Source organism: Oncorhynchus kisutch, linkage group LG5, assembly GCF_002021735.2.
Source record: "Oncorhynchus kisutch isolate 150728-3 linkage group LG5, Okis_V2, whole genome shotgun sequence".
NCBI lineage: Eukaryota > Metazoa > Chordata > Actinopteri > Salmoniformes > Salmonidae > Oncorhynchus > Oncorhynchus kisutch.
The window spans coordinates 57,254,545-57,268,855 of NC_034178.2; the positions used below are offsets into that span (position 1 = coordinate 57,254,545).

Consider the following 14,311-nt stretch of genomic DNA (forward strand, 5'->3'; position numbering starts at 1 on the left):
GTCCAGACCTGAATACAATCGAGAATCTGTGGAAAGAACTGAAAACTGCTGTTCACAAATGCTCTCCATCCAACCTCACTGAGCTCGAGCTGTTTTGCAAGGAGGAATGGGTAACAATTTCAGTCTCTCAATGTGCAAAACTGATAGAGACATACCCCAAGCGACTTACAGCTGTAATCGCAGCAAAAGGTGGCGCTACAAAGTATTAACTTAAGGGGGCTGAATAATTTTGCACGCCCAATTTTTCAGTTTTTGATTTGTTAAAAAAGTTTGAAATATCCAATAAATGTCGTTCCACTTCATGATTGTGTCCCACTTGTTGTTGATTCTTCACAAAAAAATACAGTTTTATATCTTTATGTTTGAAGCCTGAAATGTGGCAAAAGGTCACAAAGTTCAAGGGGGCCGAATACTTTCGCAAGGCACTGTATAATAAAATAAAACATTTGTTTTATTTATGTTAAAATACAATCACACTATTGTAACATCTTATTTACCCCACCAGTAAAATTTGATTCTGATATTCTGTGGTTATGATTAAGGATGTAGAAATGATTTCAAAGCAGATTTTGCGTGCAGTATTAAAATATTGACTTGTAGAAATAAGGGAACCAGTGGGTCTCGTAGAGCTGGATGGAGGAGGAGGATGGTAGGGTTATGTTGAAGATTGGGGGAGGTAGGAAGAGTTCGATATCAAGAGACGATAAGGCTCCAGACATAGACACACCCACACTCACATGCACTCACATCACACACACTCTGTCGATCTCTTCTCAGCACGGATGACTGTTCTCTAGGTCCAGGCTATAATTAAACAGCCAAGAATAAGTATAGAGCTTCACAAATAACAACCTGACAGAAACACTCTCATCACACACAAACACACTCGCACACACACATATGCGCACGCATGTACACACGCACACATGTATACACGCACACACACATTGAGGAGAGAGGATGAGAAGAAGGAGAGAAGAAAGATAAGGGAGGATGGCTTGGAGATAGGCAGTGGTCATCATGGTCATCCAGTCCAGCTTCAGTGATTCACCAGATCCTTGGCCTCAGTGATTCACCAGATCCTTGGCCTCAGTGATTCACCAGATCCTTGGCCTCAGTGATTCACCAGGCCTGGAAAAGACTTTGCTCTTTACCAAGCATGACTCACAACTGGATATTGATTTAAATCATTTGACCTTTTTTGCACAAATATTACATTTGATTACTTTGACAATCATGCCTAACACACTATCTAATTGACCTGCCACTGTTTCTATATGGAAGGGTATTTTGCTACAGTTGCCAGACCAAACTGCTTACTGTAGAAATCATGCAAACCAGCAACTGCCAAGTCGACTTTAATCTAATTAAACCCCCTAGCTAGCTAGCAGGAGCTGCCGTGCCATGGCCCTCACAGTCAATGAGTCACAACAACATAGGAGGGAGTGTTTTTCTCCTGATCACTGACTCTCCTCCTGAGTCCTGCCCCAAATGTGTTTGGGTGTGTAGGGGATCCTGGGAAACACACACACACACACACACACACGGCTCGCTGTGTTAGTGTGTGCAGGACCGGTTTGACCACTGCACCGGGGGTGTGTGTGAGTGGTGGAACAGTTTGAGATCACACACCTGTACTTATGGTTGTTTTAGTCTTGGTGAGGCCGTTGACACGATGTGTCGAATGACAAGACTTGCCAGGTCGTTCCTTTGAAATTATTTATCTAGAGCGACCAGCTTTTCTTCTTGTTGCTGTTTTGACCTTGACAATGTACCATTCAGACAATTTCTATTGATAAACGAGATCTGAAACAGTCAGTCAACCTGTCAAGCTTTACGAGATGCATATGGAAGTAGGACTATAATATAAATTATTATATGTTATTATATTGTGCATTATCTTGTTACATCACAAGTCAACAGAGATAAATAAGACAAATATGATCAGCTACTGAGCTAAAAGGACGCGGAAACACATCTGATGTGTCCTAAACGGGGTGCAGGTAAGTTGAGCCATAAAATGGTTTGTTTCTATGTACCTAGTTCAAAACATGTAATTTTGTAGACATAGTACCCATTCTGTCAGTTACATATAGACCTTGGACCTCAAACTCCTCAACCAGAAACCCCTAAGTACTTGGTATATATGTGAGGAATACTGCCTCTGGTACTGGCTGGCCGCTGTCACAGAGAGACATAGGGAGGAAGGGAGTGCCTTATCTCGTGTAGCCATACCTCAAAATGACATTGTTGGCAGGCCTCATTTGGAGTTCTGGAGAATTTTGTATTAGCCTAAATGGCTACAGTGTTCTGCCTCCAGTGACTACATTTTTGGGGGGATGTTACATTTGAAGAACCCCTCCCACATGCCCGTAGAAAGGATGTTATGTTCGTCACTGTTTTCAGATCGGGTAGGATATGATGGTTTGTAACATTGCAGAAAATGGAAGAAAACCTGCAAGAAAAACTGAATTCTGTTTTGCCAGAACTGTGCTCTATACACACAACTGAGTCGATGAAGGCATTAAAACTCCTCTCCGTCTAAGCAAGGCATTTGATTGGTTTGGCACATTGCGAGGCGTCACTGATTTACGCTTGATTTACTCCCCTTTTTAGCTACTTTCTGCCATTGACTTCAACAGGCTTTCTGATTAGGGAAGCCTGGTTCTCGATGAGGCTAGGGAGTGCCTAACGAGGTTCCAGAGTAGCTAGTGTTACATCCTAATCAGTAGAAGATAGAAACATAAAGCATTGATTTGCTCAATCATGCAAATGTTGACTTTAAGGTAATTAGTCTTCTTAGTGAAAGCCCTCCAGAAACCTTCTGCCTCTGTCAACTTGCACGGTTTAGGGAGAACGCTGTCAACAGCGCTCAACAACGGTCGAGAACAGTCAACGACGGTAGAGAACGGTCAACAACAAAATTCCAAACGCAATACAAAGATCTATTGTATGAACGGTCAACAATGAATGATCTGCCTTCTGTCTGTACTGGGTCTGAAGTTCAAATGTATGCAGATGATACAGTGATATATGTGCATGCAAAGAGCAAACAACAAGCTGCACAAGAACTCACTACTGTAATGGTCCAGGTTACAAAGTGGCTCAGTGACTCGTGTTTGCATCTCAATGTGAAAAAAACTGTTTGCATGTTCTTCACAAAGAGGGCAACAGATGCTACTGAGCCAGATGTCTATGTGTCAGGGGAGAAGCTCCAGGTGGTATCCGATTTTAAGTACCTTGGCATCATACTTGATTCCAACCTCTCCTTTAAAAAGCATGTGAAAAAGGTAATTCAAATAACCAAATTCAACCTAGCTAATTTCCGATTTATACGAAATTGTTTGACTACAGAGGTAGCAAAACTGTACTTCAAATCTATGATACTCCCCCACTTAACATACTGCTTGACTAGTTGGGCCCAAGCTTGCTGTACAACATTAAAACCTATTCAGTCTGTCTACAAACAGGCTCTCAAAGTGCTTGATAGGAAGCCCAATAGCCATCATCATTGTCACATCCTTAGAAAGCATGAGCTCTTGAGTTGGGAAAATCTTGTGCAATACACCGACGCATGTCTTGTATTCATGATCCTCAATGGCCTGGCTCCCCCTCCACTCAATATTTTTGTTAAACAGAAAACCCAGACATATGGCAGCAGATCCACAAGGTCTGCCATGAGAGGTGACTGTATAGTTCCCCTAAGGAAAAGCACCTTTAGTAAATCTGCATTCTCTGTGAGAGCTTCCCATGTCTGGAATACACTGCCATCAGACACACATAACTGCACCACATATCACACTTTCACAAAATGCTTGAAGACATGGCTAAAGGTCAATCAGATTTGTGAACATGGTCCCTAGCTGTGTGTTGCCACTCCATGTTGTCTGTTGTCTGTAGCTTGTGAGGTGTGGAAACACTTTGTTGCTTTTATGAATTTTGTCTTGCTGCTTTTTGTTTTATGCTGCTCTGTCTGTATGCTACGTCTTGCTTGTCCTATGTTGCTCTGTCTGTATGCTATGTCTTGCTTGTCCTATGTTGCTCTGTCTGTATGCTATGTCTTGCTTGTTCTATGTTGCTATTGTCTATATTGTAATTGTTTTTAATAACCTGCCCAGGGACTGCGGTTGAAAATTAGCCGGTTGGCTAAAACCGGCACTTTTACTGAAATGTTGATTAATGTGCTGATGTGTTGATTAATGTGCACATTAATGTGCAATAAAAATAAACTCAAACTCAAACTCAAACTCAATGGTCAACATCAAAATTCCAAACGCAATACAGAGATCTATTGTATGAACGTGGCAAAGAGATTCAGTTTGAGACAGAAATATTGAGCAGTAGCAGCAGTGAACTAGGGTTTGACAGAGCTACAGCAGGCCTATAGATTCAGTATACAGTACAGTGTCTGGCAAACTACCTTCCATGTTGGCATCAAACAAAACAACAATATTCTAATTTACATTCTAACTAGAATGTAGACAAACTGTCTTGGAACTCTGGGTGCCAGCATGGCATACATTCCTATACTCAATCTCCAACCAAGTTGGCCAAGTTGTCTCTGAGGCCAGTGTGTGTGTGAACATATTTTTCAGCCCTTTGTCCTTCTGTCAGCACATTAACAGTCTGCCTAAGAAAAGAGCAACTCCACAGCAGCCGGAAGGTCTGGGACTGGGGAGGGTTGAGACACACATCACAACAACACTATAATTAAAACAGCTATTAGAGCCCAGAGAACAACAACACTATTCTAGTCCCAGGACACAGAACACTACTGGCTGTTATAGCTTGACAGGTTGACTGACTGTTTCAGATCTCGTCTTCTCCATTTCCGCCTGAATGACGAGCCCAAAGTAAATTGCCTGTTGCTCAGGCTCTGAAGCCAGGATATGCATATAATTGGTAACATTGGAAAGAAAACACTTTGAAGTTTGTAGAAATCGTAAAATAATGTAGGAGAATATAACACAATAGATATGGTAGGAGAAAATCCAAAGAAAAACCAACCTGAATCTTTTTTTATGTTGAGAGACCATGCTCTTACAATGGCAAGTATAAGGGCATACTGAAAATTAGCTCCCAGGATGCAATTCCTATGGCTTCCACAGGGTGTCAACAGTCTGTGTTCAAGGTTTCAGGCTTGTAACTTCCAAAATGATTAAGAAATATCAATTTTAGTACAACGTCGCCATGAAGATAGGACACACCTGCCAAAATCGGTTTCCTATTGAACATACTTCACACAAAAAAAACATATCGTTTTATTACATTTTAGGGTATCTGAGGAGAAAATAGAAATAGACTTGTTGAAAGAAAGTTTAAGGGTTACTTTCTCTGCATGTTGAACGAGTGGATTACTCAAATCAATGGCGCCAACTCAACTTTTTGGGATATAAAGAAGAATTTTATCTAACAAAACGACACTACATGTTATAGCTGGGTCCATTTGGATGACAAGTCAGAGGAAGATTTTCAAAAAGTAAGTGAATATTTATTCGCTATTTGTGAATTTCCGAAACCTGTGCCGGTGGAAAAATATTTTGATGTCCTCAAACAATTGCATGGCATGTTTGCGCTGTAATAGCTACTGTAAATCGGACAGTGCAGTTAGATTAACAAGAATTTAAGCTTTTAACTGATATAAGACACTTATATGTACCTAAATGTTTAATATCCATAATTTTTATGATTATTTATTTGAATTGCGTGCCCTCCAGTTCCACTGGAAGTTGTCCTGCTAGCGGGATGCCTAGAAGAAGTTTTAACCTGATATGGTTCTACTGACCTCATGTGACTGATGAAAGAAATGACAGTAAATATCACCCACGTTACCTTTGCATGTTGATGTTGTGTAGATTAGAATGGAGTGTGAGCTATTTTACCAATCACAATGACATCAGGGAAGAGACAGGACAGCTAATGGATGTATTTTCTCCTTAAAACCAGTTTTTCTTTCAGGATAGCAGTTGTTGCATGATATTTGTGGATCCTTGAGTTTCAGAGCAATATGAGGCTGTGTCTAGGATAGGATCCTTACCCTTACCTCTGTCTAGGACATGAACCTCACCCTTACCTCTGTCTAGGATAGGATCCTTACCCTTACCTCTGTCTATGATATGATCCTTACCCTTACTTCTGTCTAGGACATGAACCTCACCCTTACCTCTGTCTAGGATATGATCCTTACCCTTACCTCTGTCTAGGACATGAACCTCACCCTTACCTCTGTCTAGGATATGATCCTTACCCTTACCTCTGTCTAGGATAGGATCCTTACCCTTACCTCTGTCTATGATATGATCCTTACCCTTACTTCTGTCTAGGATCCTTACACTTACCTCTGTCTAGGATAGGATCCTTACCCTTACCTCTGTCTAGGACATGAACCCCACCCTTACCTCTGTCTAGGATAGGATCCTTTCCCTTACCTCTGTCTATGATATGATCCTTACCCTTACCTCTGTCTAGGATAGGATCCTTACCCTTACCTCTGTCTATGATATGATCCTTACCCTTACCTCTGTCTAGGATATGATCCTTACCCTTACCTCTGTCTAGGATATGATCCTTACCCTTACCTCTGTCTATGATATGATCCTTACCCTTACCTCTGTCTATGATATGATCCTTACTTTTACCTCTGTCTAGGATATGATCCTTACCCTTACCTCTGTCTAGGATATGATCCTTACCCTTACCTCTGTCTATGATATGATCCTTACCCTTACCTCTGTCTATGATATGATCCTTACTTTTACCTCTGTCTAGGATATGATCCTTACCCTTACCTCTGTCTAGGATATGATCCTTACCCTTACCTCTGTCTATGATATGATCCTTACCCTTACCTCTGTCTAGGATATGATCCTTACCCTTACCTCTGTCTATGATATGATCCTTACCCTTACCTCTGTCTATGATATGATCCTTACTTTTACCTCTGTCTAGGATATGATCCTTACCCTTACCTCTGTCTATGATATGATCCTTACTTTTACCTCTGTCTATGATATGATCCTTACCCTTACCTCTGTCTATGATATGATCCTTACCCTTGCCTCTGTCTATGATATGATCCTTACCCTTACCTCTGTCTATGATATGATCCTTACTTTTACCTCTGTCTAGGATATGATCCTTACCCTTACCTCTGTCTATGATATGATCCTTACCCTTACCTCTGTCTAGGATATGATCCTTACCTTTACCTCTGTCTATGATATGATCCTTACCCTTACCTCTGTCTATGATATGATCCTTACCATTACCTCTGTCTAGGATATGATCCTTACCTTTACCTCTGTCTATGATATGATCCTTACCCTTACCTCTGTCTATGATATGATCCTTACCCTTACCTCTGTCTATGACATGATCCTTACCCTTACTTCTGTCTATGATATGATCCTTACCCTTACTTCAGTCTATGATATGATCCTTACCCTTACTTCTGTCTATGATATGATCCTTACCCTTACTTCTGTCTAGGATGTGATCCTTAACCTTACTTCTGTCTAGGATATGATCCTTACCTTTACCTCTGTCTATGATATGATCCTTACCCTTACTTCTGTCAATGATTTGATCCTTACCCTTACTTCTGTCTATGATATGATCCTTACCCTTACTTCTGTCAAGGATAGGATCCTTACCCTTACTTCTGTCAAGGATAGGATCCTTACCCTTACTTCTGTCTAGAATATGATCCTTACCCTTACCTCTGTCTAGAATATGATCCTTACCCTTACTTCTGTCTAGAATATGATCCTTACCCTTACCTTTCTCTCTAGGACCCTCACCCTTACCCCTTGCCCACCATAACCCCCTGCGTACCCCTCCAATTAAAGTGCTCTGACCTCTGAACTTTCACCTTTATAACCTCGGACCCTCACCAATTTCTCCTCTCCGTCCTCACTCCCCAAACTGCGAGGACTCCCGGGCATAGCTGTCTTCCATTGTGCCTGTGTAGAGTTACCCAGATGATCTTGTTCCATGTAGGTAGTTTTCACCCTTTATTCACCCTTTCTCTTCTCCTTCTCCCAACTGCATGCTTACTCTGCTCACTGCATGGTGTTGGTCACTAACTGTTAAAGAGTGAGATGCTGGATTCACCTGGTTGGTTTTACTGTCAAGAGTCTGTGGATCCGGACAATGGTTTTATACTACATATTATTGGGCTTTGACATTGCAGGCAACATTGCAGGCAATACACACTTGACTGATCTACAAATCACCTTTCATTATAAACAACTAGTTATTATTTTTTGTAGATCAGTCAGTCACAATTTATCCACAATGCATCACAGATTTGATAACTGCAGTGCCATCTAAAGGCTGGATACTCACAACTAACCTGGACTGTATTCTGAGTAATCTAAACTGACTGTGGTTTGAATATTGTGACTATTCACCAATACATCAGTCAATGTAAATACAACTATTTCATCTTACTTCACTATACTAGTCAAGCTGTGTACTAGTCAAGCTGTGTATTAGTCAAGCTGTCTATTAGTCATGGTGTCTATTAGTCAAGCTGTGTACTAGTCATGATGTGTATTAGTCAAGCTGTGTACTAGTCAAGCTGTTTATTAGTCAAGCTGTGTACTAGTCAAGCTGTGTATTAGTCAAGCTGTGTACTAGTCATGATGTGTATTAGTCAAGCTGTGTACTAGTCAAGCTGTTTACTAGTCAAGCTGTTTATTAGTCAAGCTGTGTACTAGTCAAGCTGTATTTGTTGATCATTGACAATTATTCAATGCAACATTAAAATACATGCATGTGTTTGAGACCTGTGTATGTTTTTTTGCATCACAGCACAGTATGTGATGATGATGATGTTTCATATTGAGGAAGGCTCTGGCTAACACTGTGTCTCCTCTCTGTCTGTCTATTACAGGTTTGGTACGAGGAAGAGGAGGAAGGTGAGATTAAGGGCCACATTGTGTTCTGTATGCAGGCTGAACACGCAGGAACACGCACATACTACTTCAGCGCTGAGACTGCTGAGGAACAGGAGGAGTGGGTCGACGCCATGAACGAGGCAGTCCACATACTCCCTTCATGGAGGTATGCACACATAGTGTACAAGCACACACGCACGCACACACGTAAGCAAGCAAGCAAGCACGCACTCACACACACACACACACACACAAACACACACACGCACGCACACACGCACGTAAGCAAGCATGCACACACACACACGTAAGCATGCAAACACAGGCACGCAAACACACACACGTGAACAAGCATCCAAGCACACACGTAAGCACACACACGCATGCACAAACTCATACACACGTAGGCAAGCATGCGCACACACACACACACACACATACACACACACACACACACACACATAAGCACACACACACAAGCACGCACGCACACACGCACACACACACACATAAGCATGCACACACACACAAGCACGCACGCACGCACACACGCACACACACACACATAAGCACGCACACACACACACAAGCATGCACACACACACACACACACGTAAGCACGCACACACACACACAAGCACACACTCATGCACGCACGCACACACACATACACACACACACAAGCATGCACACACACACACACACACACACACAACCACTTAATGTATTGTAAGATCTGTTGAAAAATGTATTTTCATGTTAAAATAAAAATATTATAATGTATATTACTGGCTTAATTCTTGCTGGAACCCAGAGTAGCTGCTGCCTTGGCATCTACCATTGGGGATCCATATTAAAATACAAATACACGTTCAAATACACACATACAAACACACACACACACACACGCTAACTCTCTCCCTTCCTCACAGGACCACCAACTCAGAGGCCACCACACCCACAGCGGAACTCCATGGTAACACCTTGGTAACCAAAGGACCTGAACCACACACCCACACACACACATACATCGAGGACAACAGCCAGACGACGGACTTCCAAGACCCAGAGCCCGGACCACGAAAACCCGCCCATCACAAGGTCAACGGGGTCGATACCATGGAAACGCCCCTTCCCTCCACCAGCAACTCAGAGCAGGAGGGGAGGATGGAGGGAGAGAGGACAGGAGGGCCTGGACCTGGGGGTGCACACCATCCTCATCACCAGCCCAATGGGTTTGGCCCCTACGGTCCCCCAAACGGACCCCCCCAGGGTAACGGGCGGCCGCTCCAGGGACCTCCAGAGGGAGGGATGATAGAGCGGAGGGAGGTGAAGGAGCAGCCTGAGAATGTGGTGCTGAGACGGGGCTTTGTGCCACGGACGAACCCTGAGAGACAGGCCCAGAGGAAGAGCTCCATGACCCAGCTACAGCAGTGGGTCAACCAGCGCAGAGTCATGGCTGTACAGGAGGACATGAACAGGTGAGAGAGAGAGAAAGAGGGAGCGAGAGAGAGGGATGGGAGCGAGAGGAAAGAGAGAGAAAAAGAGAGCAGGAGAGAGAGCGAGAGAGAGGAGGGGATGGGAGAGAGGATGAGTAAGAGAGCTGTTTTTGTGTGTCTACAACCACGTCTCCCTTCAACCATCTTTCTGTCTCTCTCTTTATCTTCCCCCAGTACCTCCCCTTACTACACAGGGAACCGGGGTGTTCCAGCTGACTACTACAGCGTCTACGGTAGCGTGGTGGGTGGTCCGGGCTACGTGGAGCAGTACCCCCTCTACCCCTTGGGCGTACGCCCTGACAGCATCTGCTCTGTGTCAGCCGTGGGCTACGACCGCCTGGCCCCCCCTCGCTGGACCAACGAGGACAAGAGATGCTCACTACGGGACGGACCCCCGCCCCCTCGAGACCCATACGGTCCCCCACCCGGCCCTGCCTATTACAACCAGATGGATGTAGCCCAGACCTCCATGAGGCGTCTCTCCATTCAGCCCAGGTCTAGGTCGGTCCCCAGGTCCCCCTCCCCATCCTCGGGTGGTCCCTGCTCACCCGGCCCTCATAGCTTTGCCTCGCCCATCCGCTCACCCTCGGCCCGGTTTGACAGAGGACCAAGCAGGCTACAGGAGGATGTGATCTACGCTGACCCCTCTGTGTACGGACTGAGGAGATCACTGAGCTCACCCAAGGTGAGAGGGGGGAGAGGGTGTGTGTGTGTGTGCGCGCTTTGTCAGGGTATGTTTGTTATGCCTGACGATCATTTTTTGGGAAAAAGACCAGATGGTAGATGTGTTACAATTTTCTACAATCACTTTGGCACAAATTTCCGATCCTTGAGGTCATTTTTCAAAACTCTAGACACAAAACTCAAAAGCGGTCATCACTTGTAACACAGGCTGCCCAATGTTCAAAACATTGCATTGTGCATTCATATCTTTAAAGAAACCTTGCACATGCAGTATAATTTTTTCAAATATCTTGTTTATCATGAAATACCATAGGAACATTCATTTAGATCACCCACACACAATATACTGATAGTTTCACTGTGTAGTTGTTTGTACAATCATTAAATATTCTAGTACCAAATATGTGATGTTTCATAAATACATCACTGTAAAAGGACTAGTAGAGAGAACGCCTGGTGCCTTTTCAGCATGCGTACAATAGTCGGCAAACTTATGGCTTCCACATTATTGAACATGTTGTTATTGTCCAAGATGTGCTGCTGAATTTCTGTTAGGTGAATATCATTTCTGGCCTGAACCAAATTGACCACAGCCCGCTCTTGTTGGTCAGTCAGAATTCTGCCTCTGCGTCCCCTATTTGGCCTAGTCTCAATTCTGCAGGGAAAATTACAGTAAGTACACATTTAGTCACATCACCTACTCTGTGGTACACATTGGCATGTCGTATACAGTCATTTGACAATTGAGAGTAGCCTAATGTTTAATGCATTCTGAAGACTTACTGGTTCTCATTGTGGAAAGTTCTGATGATTGAGGCCACGGATGATCTTCTGAGGTTCGGTTGAATCATTGTAGCTGCCTCAGTCATTGTCATGCCATGATTTACGACATGGTCTACAACTATTGCTTGGATTTAATTGGACACTCTTTGCTGTTGCTGCCGCTGTCTTGGTCCCTGGCCTTGTCCTCTACCACGTTCCCCCACACCTCTCAAACGATGCCCACGACCACCTCTCAGAAGGGGTGCTTGTCCCCTGACATTTGTTTGACCAATACATCTTCCTGGTCTTCCTCCTCCCACTGCTTGACCTCTGTTGTGACCTGGATCACCTGCCGGCTCCTTGTTATCGCTATGTTGTGGTAGGTGGATACCACTCATTTCACTATATACTCGTACCACAATGTGAAATCAATCATCAGTAACGAGTTGTCAGTATTGAAAAAGCAATTACAAGGGCCTGCATACATACACTCACTGGCCACTTGCGTGTTAATGCAAATAGCCTGCTCCTTTGAACAGAGAATCATGTGGCTGCCTGCAACTCAACATATAGAGTATATAGAGTAGAGAGCTTTAGTTGTTGTTCGACCAAACATTAGAACGGGCAAGATGCGTAATCTCAGCAACTTTGACCGTGGTATGATTGTTGGTGCCACACATGGTAGTTCCAGCATCTCAGAAGCAGCTGCCCTCCTGATTTTTTTTAACGCACTACAGTCTCTAGAGTTTACAGAGAATGGTGCGATAAACACAACACATTCAGTGAGCAGCAGTTCTGTGGGCAAAAACACCTTGTTAATGAGAGAGGTCAGAGGAGACTGTCCAGACTCATTCAAGCTAACAGAAAGGCCACATGCTCAAATAACAGCCGTTTTAAAACAATGGTGTGGAGAAGGGTATCTCTTACCGTACAACACTGAATAATTCAGGCTGTTGTGGAGGCAAAAGGGGGTCCTAGCCAGTACTAGATAGGTGTACCTAATTAAGTGGCCGGTGAGTGCACTGTCAAATGTCAGTAATGTCAAATCTGAAAACATGGTTCGGGAAAGTGGTACATGGGACATAGAAACAGTGTCTGATAAAGAATGATGATGAAACATTACATCCATAGATAATATCGTCCAATTGGTTCATGTTCCACGGTAATTGGTGTCAATGGATCTTGTTATCCTGAAACTTTCATGATCTAAACATGGAATATTGTTCATCAGTTTCCATAAAACTATGCATTAAGAGTAATGCAACATTTACTTATCATTTTGAGCAGTTGTATCAATTGATAGTTAGATCATTGTAATGAAATGAATAGACAGTCATTTCAGATGTAATGTGTGAATTGCATTTTGAAATGGTAACACTGAGGTTAAGTTGTGTCATTTTGAACAGGTGATTTTAGTTCAATGAACAAATGATCTTAGCTTTATGTGTATTGTTTCCAAGCAATTGGAAAAAGTGTTAGAGTTTTGAAAAATGTGCATTTTGATCATCGGATGTGAGTTCTGTGTCTTGAGTTTTGAAAAATGACATCAAGGTTCTGAAATGAGTGCCAAAGTGATTGTAAAGATGTGTAATTTGTGAAGATTTTCTTTGTGTTGCTAGCCCAGTGATCATAGAACATCCCGGTTATTTCTCTTATTTCAGTATGATTACCCTGGAGACAGGAGGTCGCTAAGCCAAGGAATGTACCACTACAACTACCCTGCCTCCCCCTCTCTCCACAGCAAAATGGTATGTCCTCCCAAAGCGTGTTACACTATCAAGAGACACAGACCAATGAGTCCAATGTCAAGTTTGTGAGACACTTGACTACAGCCCTCACACACACCTACACGAGCTTAGTGGGAAAATTGTCCTCGACAGCTACCTGTGCTTAAAATAAGATCAGCAGTGTCTCTAAAGGTATGTTATAGCTGTGCTTCACTGCTGTATCTGGTGTGAGTTCATATGTCTGTCCTCTCTTTCTGTCTTCTCTCTTTCTGTCTTCTCTCTTTCTGCCTATCTTTTGTTTTGTCTCTGTCACTCTTTCACCCTCTCTTTCTCTGTCTGTCTCTTTCTTTATTTCTGTCTCTGTTACTCTCTCTTTTTCTCTACATACACAACTCTCTCTCCTTGTACTCTTTGTTTATGTCTCTGCGTCTGCTGGTGCCACTGATGCTGTTGCTACTGGTTTCACTGGTTTCTCTGGTACTGGTACTGTCCTCGTCCTTGTCACTGCTGCTGTCACTGCTGCTGCTTGTATCAGGAGGGCATTTTAGACTTGCAGCTCCAGAGAAACCTGGAGTACCTCGATCAACAGGTATGTGCCGTAGGCATCTCTGAGCACAGCTCTACCACTACCTCTACTCATGCACATGAACACTAACACACCAAACAAAATCCAATGTATTTTACACATACGTGCTATGTCACAATACATTGTAAAAGCTAGGTAACTAACAATTGACTT

General features: G+C 43.2%; 1 protein-coding gene across 9 annotated transcripts in view; it reads left to right on the forward strand.

The window, feature by feature from the left end:
• LOC109891617 (pleckstrin homology domain-containing family A member 6) overlaps nucleotides 1-14,311 on the forward strand; it is a 255,848-nt gene that overhangs the window by 176,423 nt on the left and 65,114 nt on the right. For 6 of the 9 annotated variants that reach the window (XM_031825481.1, XM_031825477.1, XM_031825476.1 and 3 more), the window contains 5 exons: nucleotides 8,897-9,066; nucleotides 9,833-10,381; nucleotides 10,574-11,084; nucleotides 13,507-13,593; nucleotides 14,108-14,161. In XM_031825481.1, the coding sequence (XP_031681341.1) occupies nucleotides 8,897-9,066; nucleotides 9,833-10,381; nucleotides 10,574-11,084; nucleotides 13,507-13,593; nucleotides 14,108-14,161 (1,371 nt within the window). The remainder of the gene's footprint in view (nucleotides 1-8,896; nucleotides 9,067-9,832; nucleotides 10,382-10,573; nucleotides 11,085-13,506; nucleotides 13,594-14,107; nucleotides 14,162-14,311) is intronic. The other 3 variants (XM_031825484.1, XM_031825478.1, XM_031825480.1) reach the window with 2 other exon arrangements.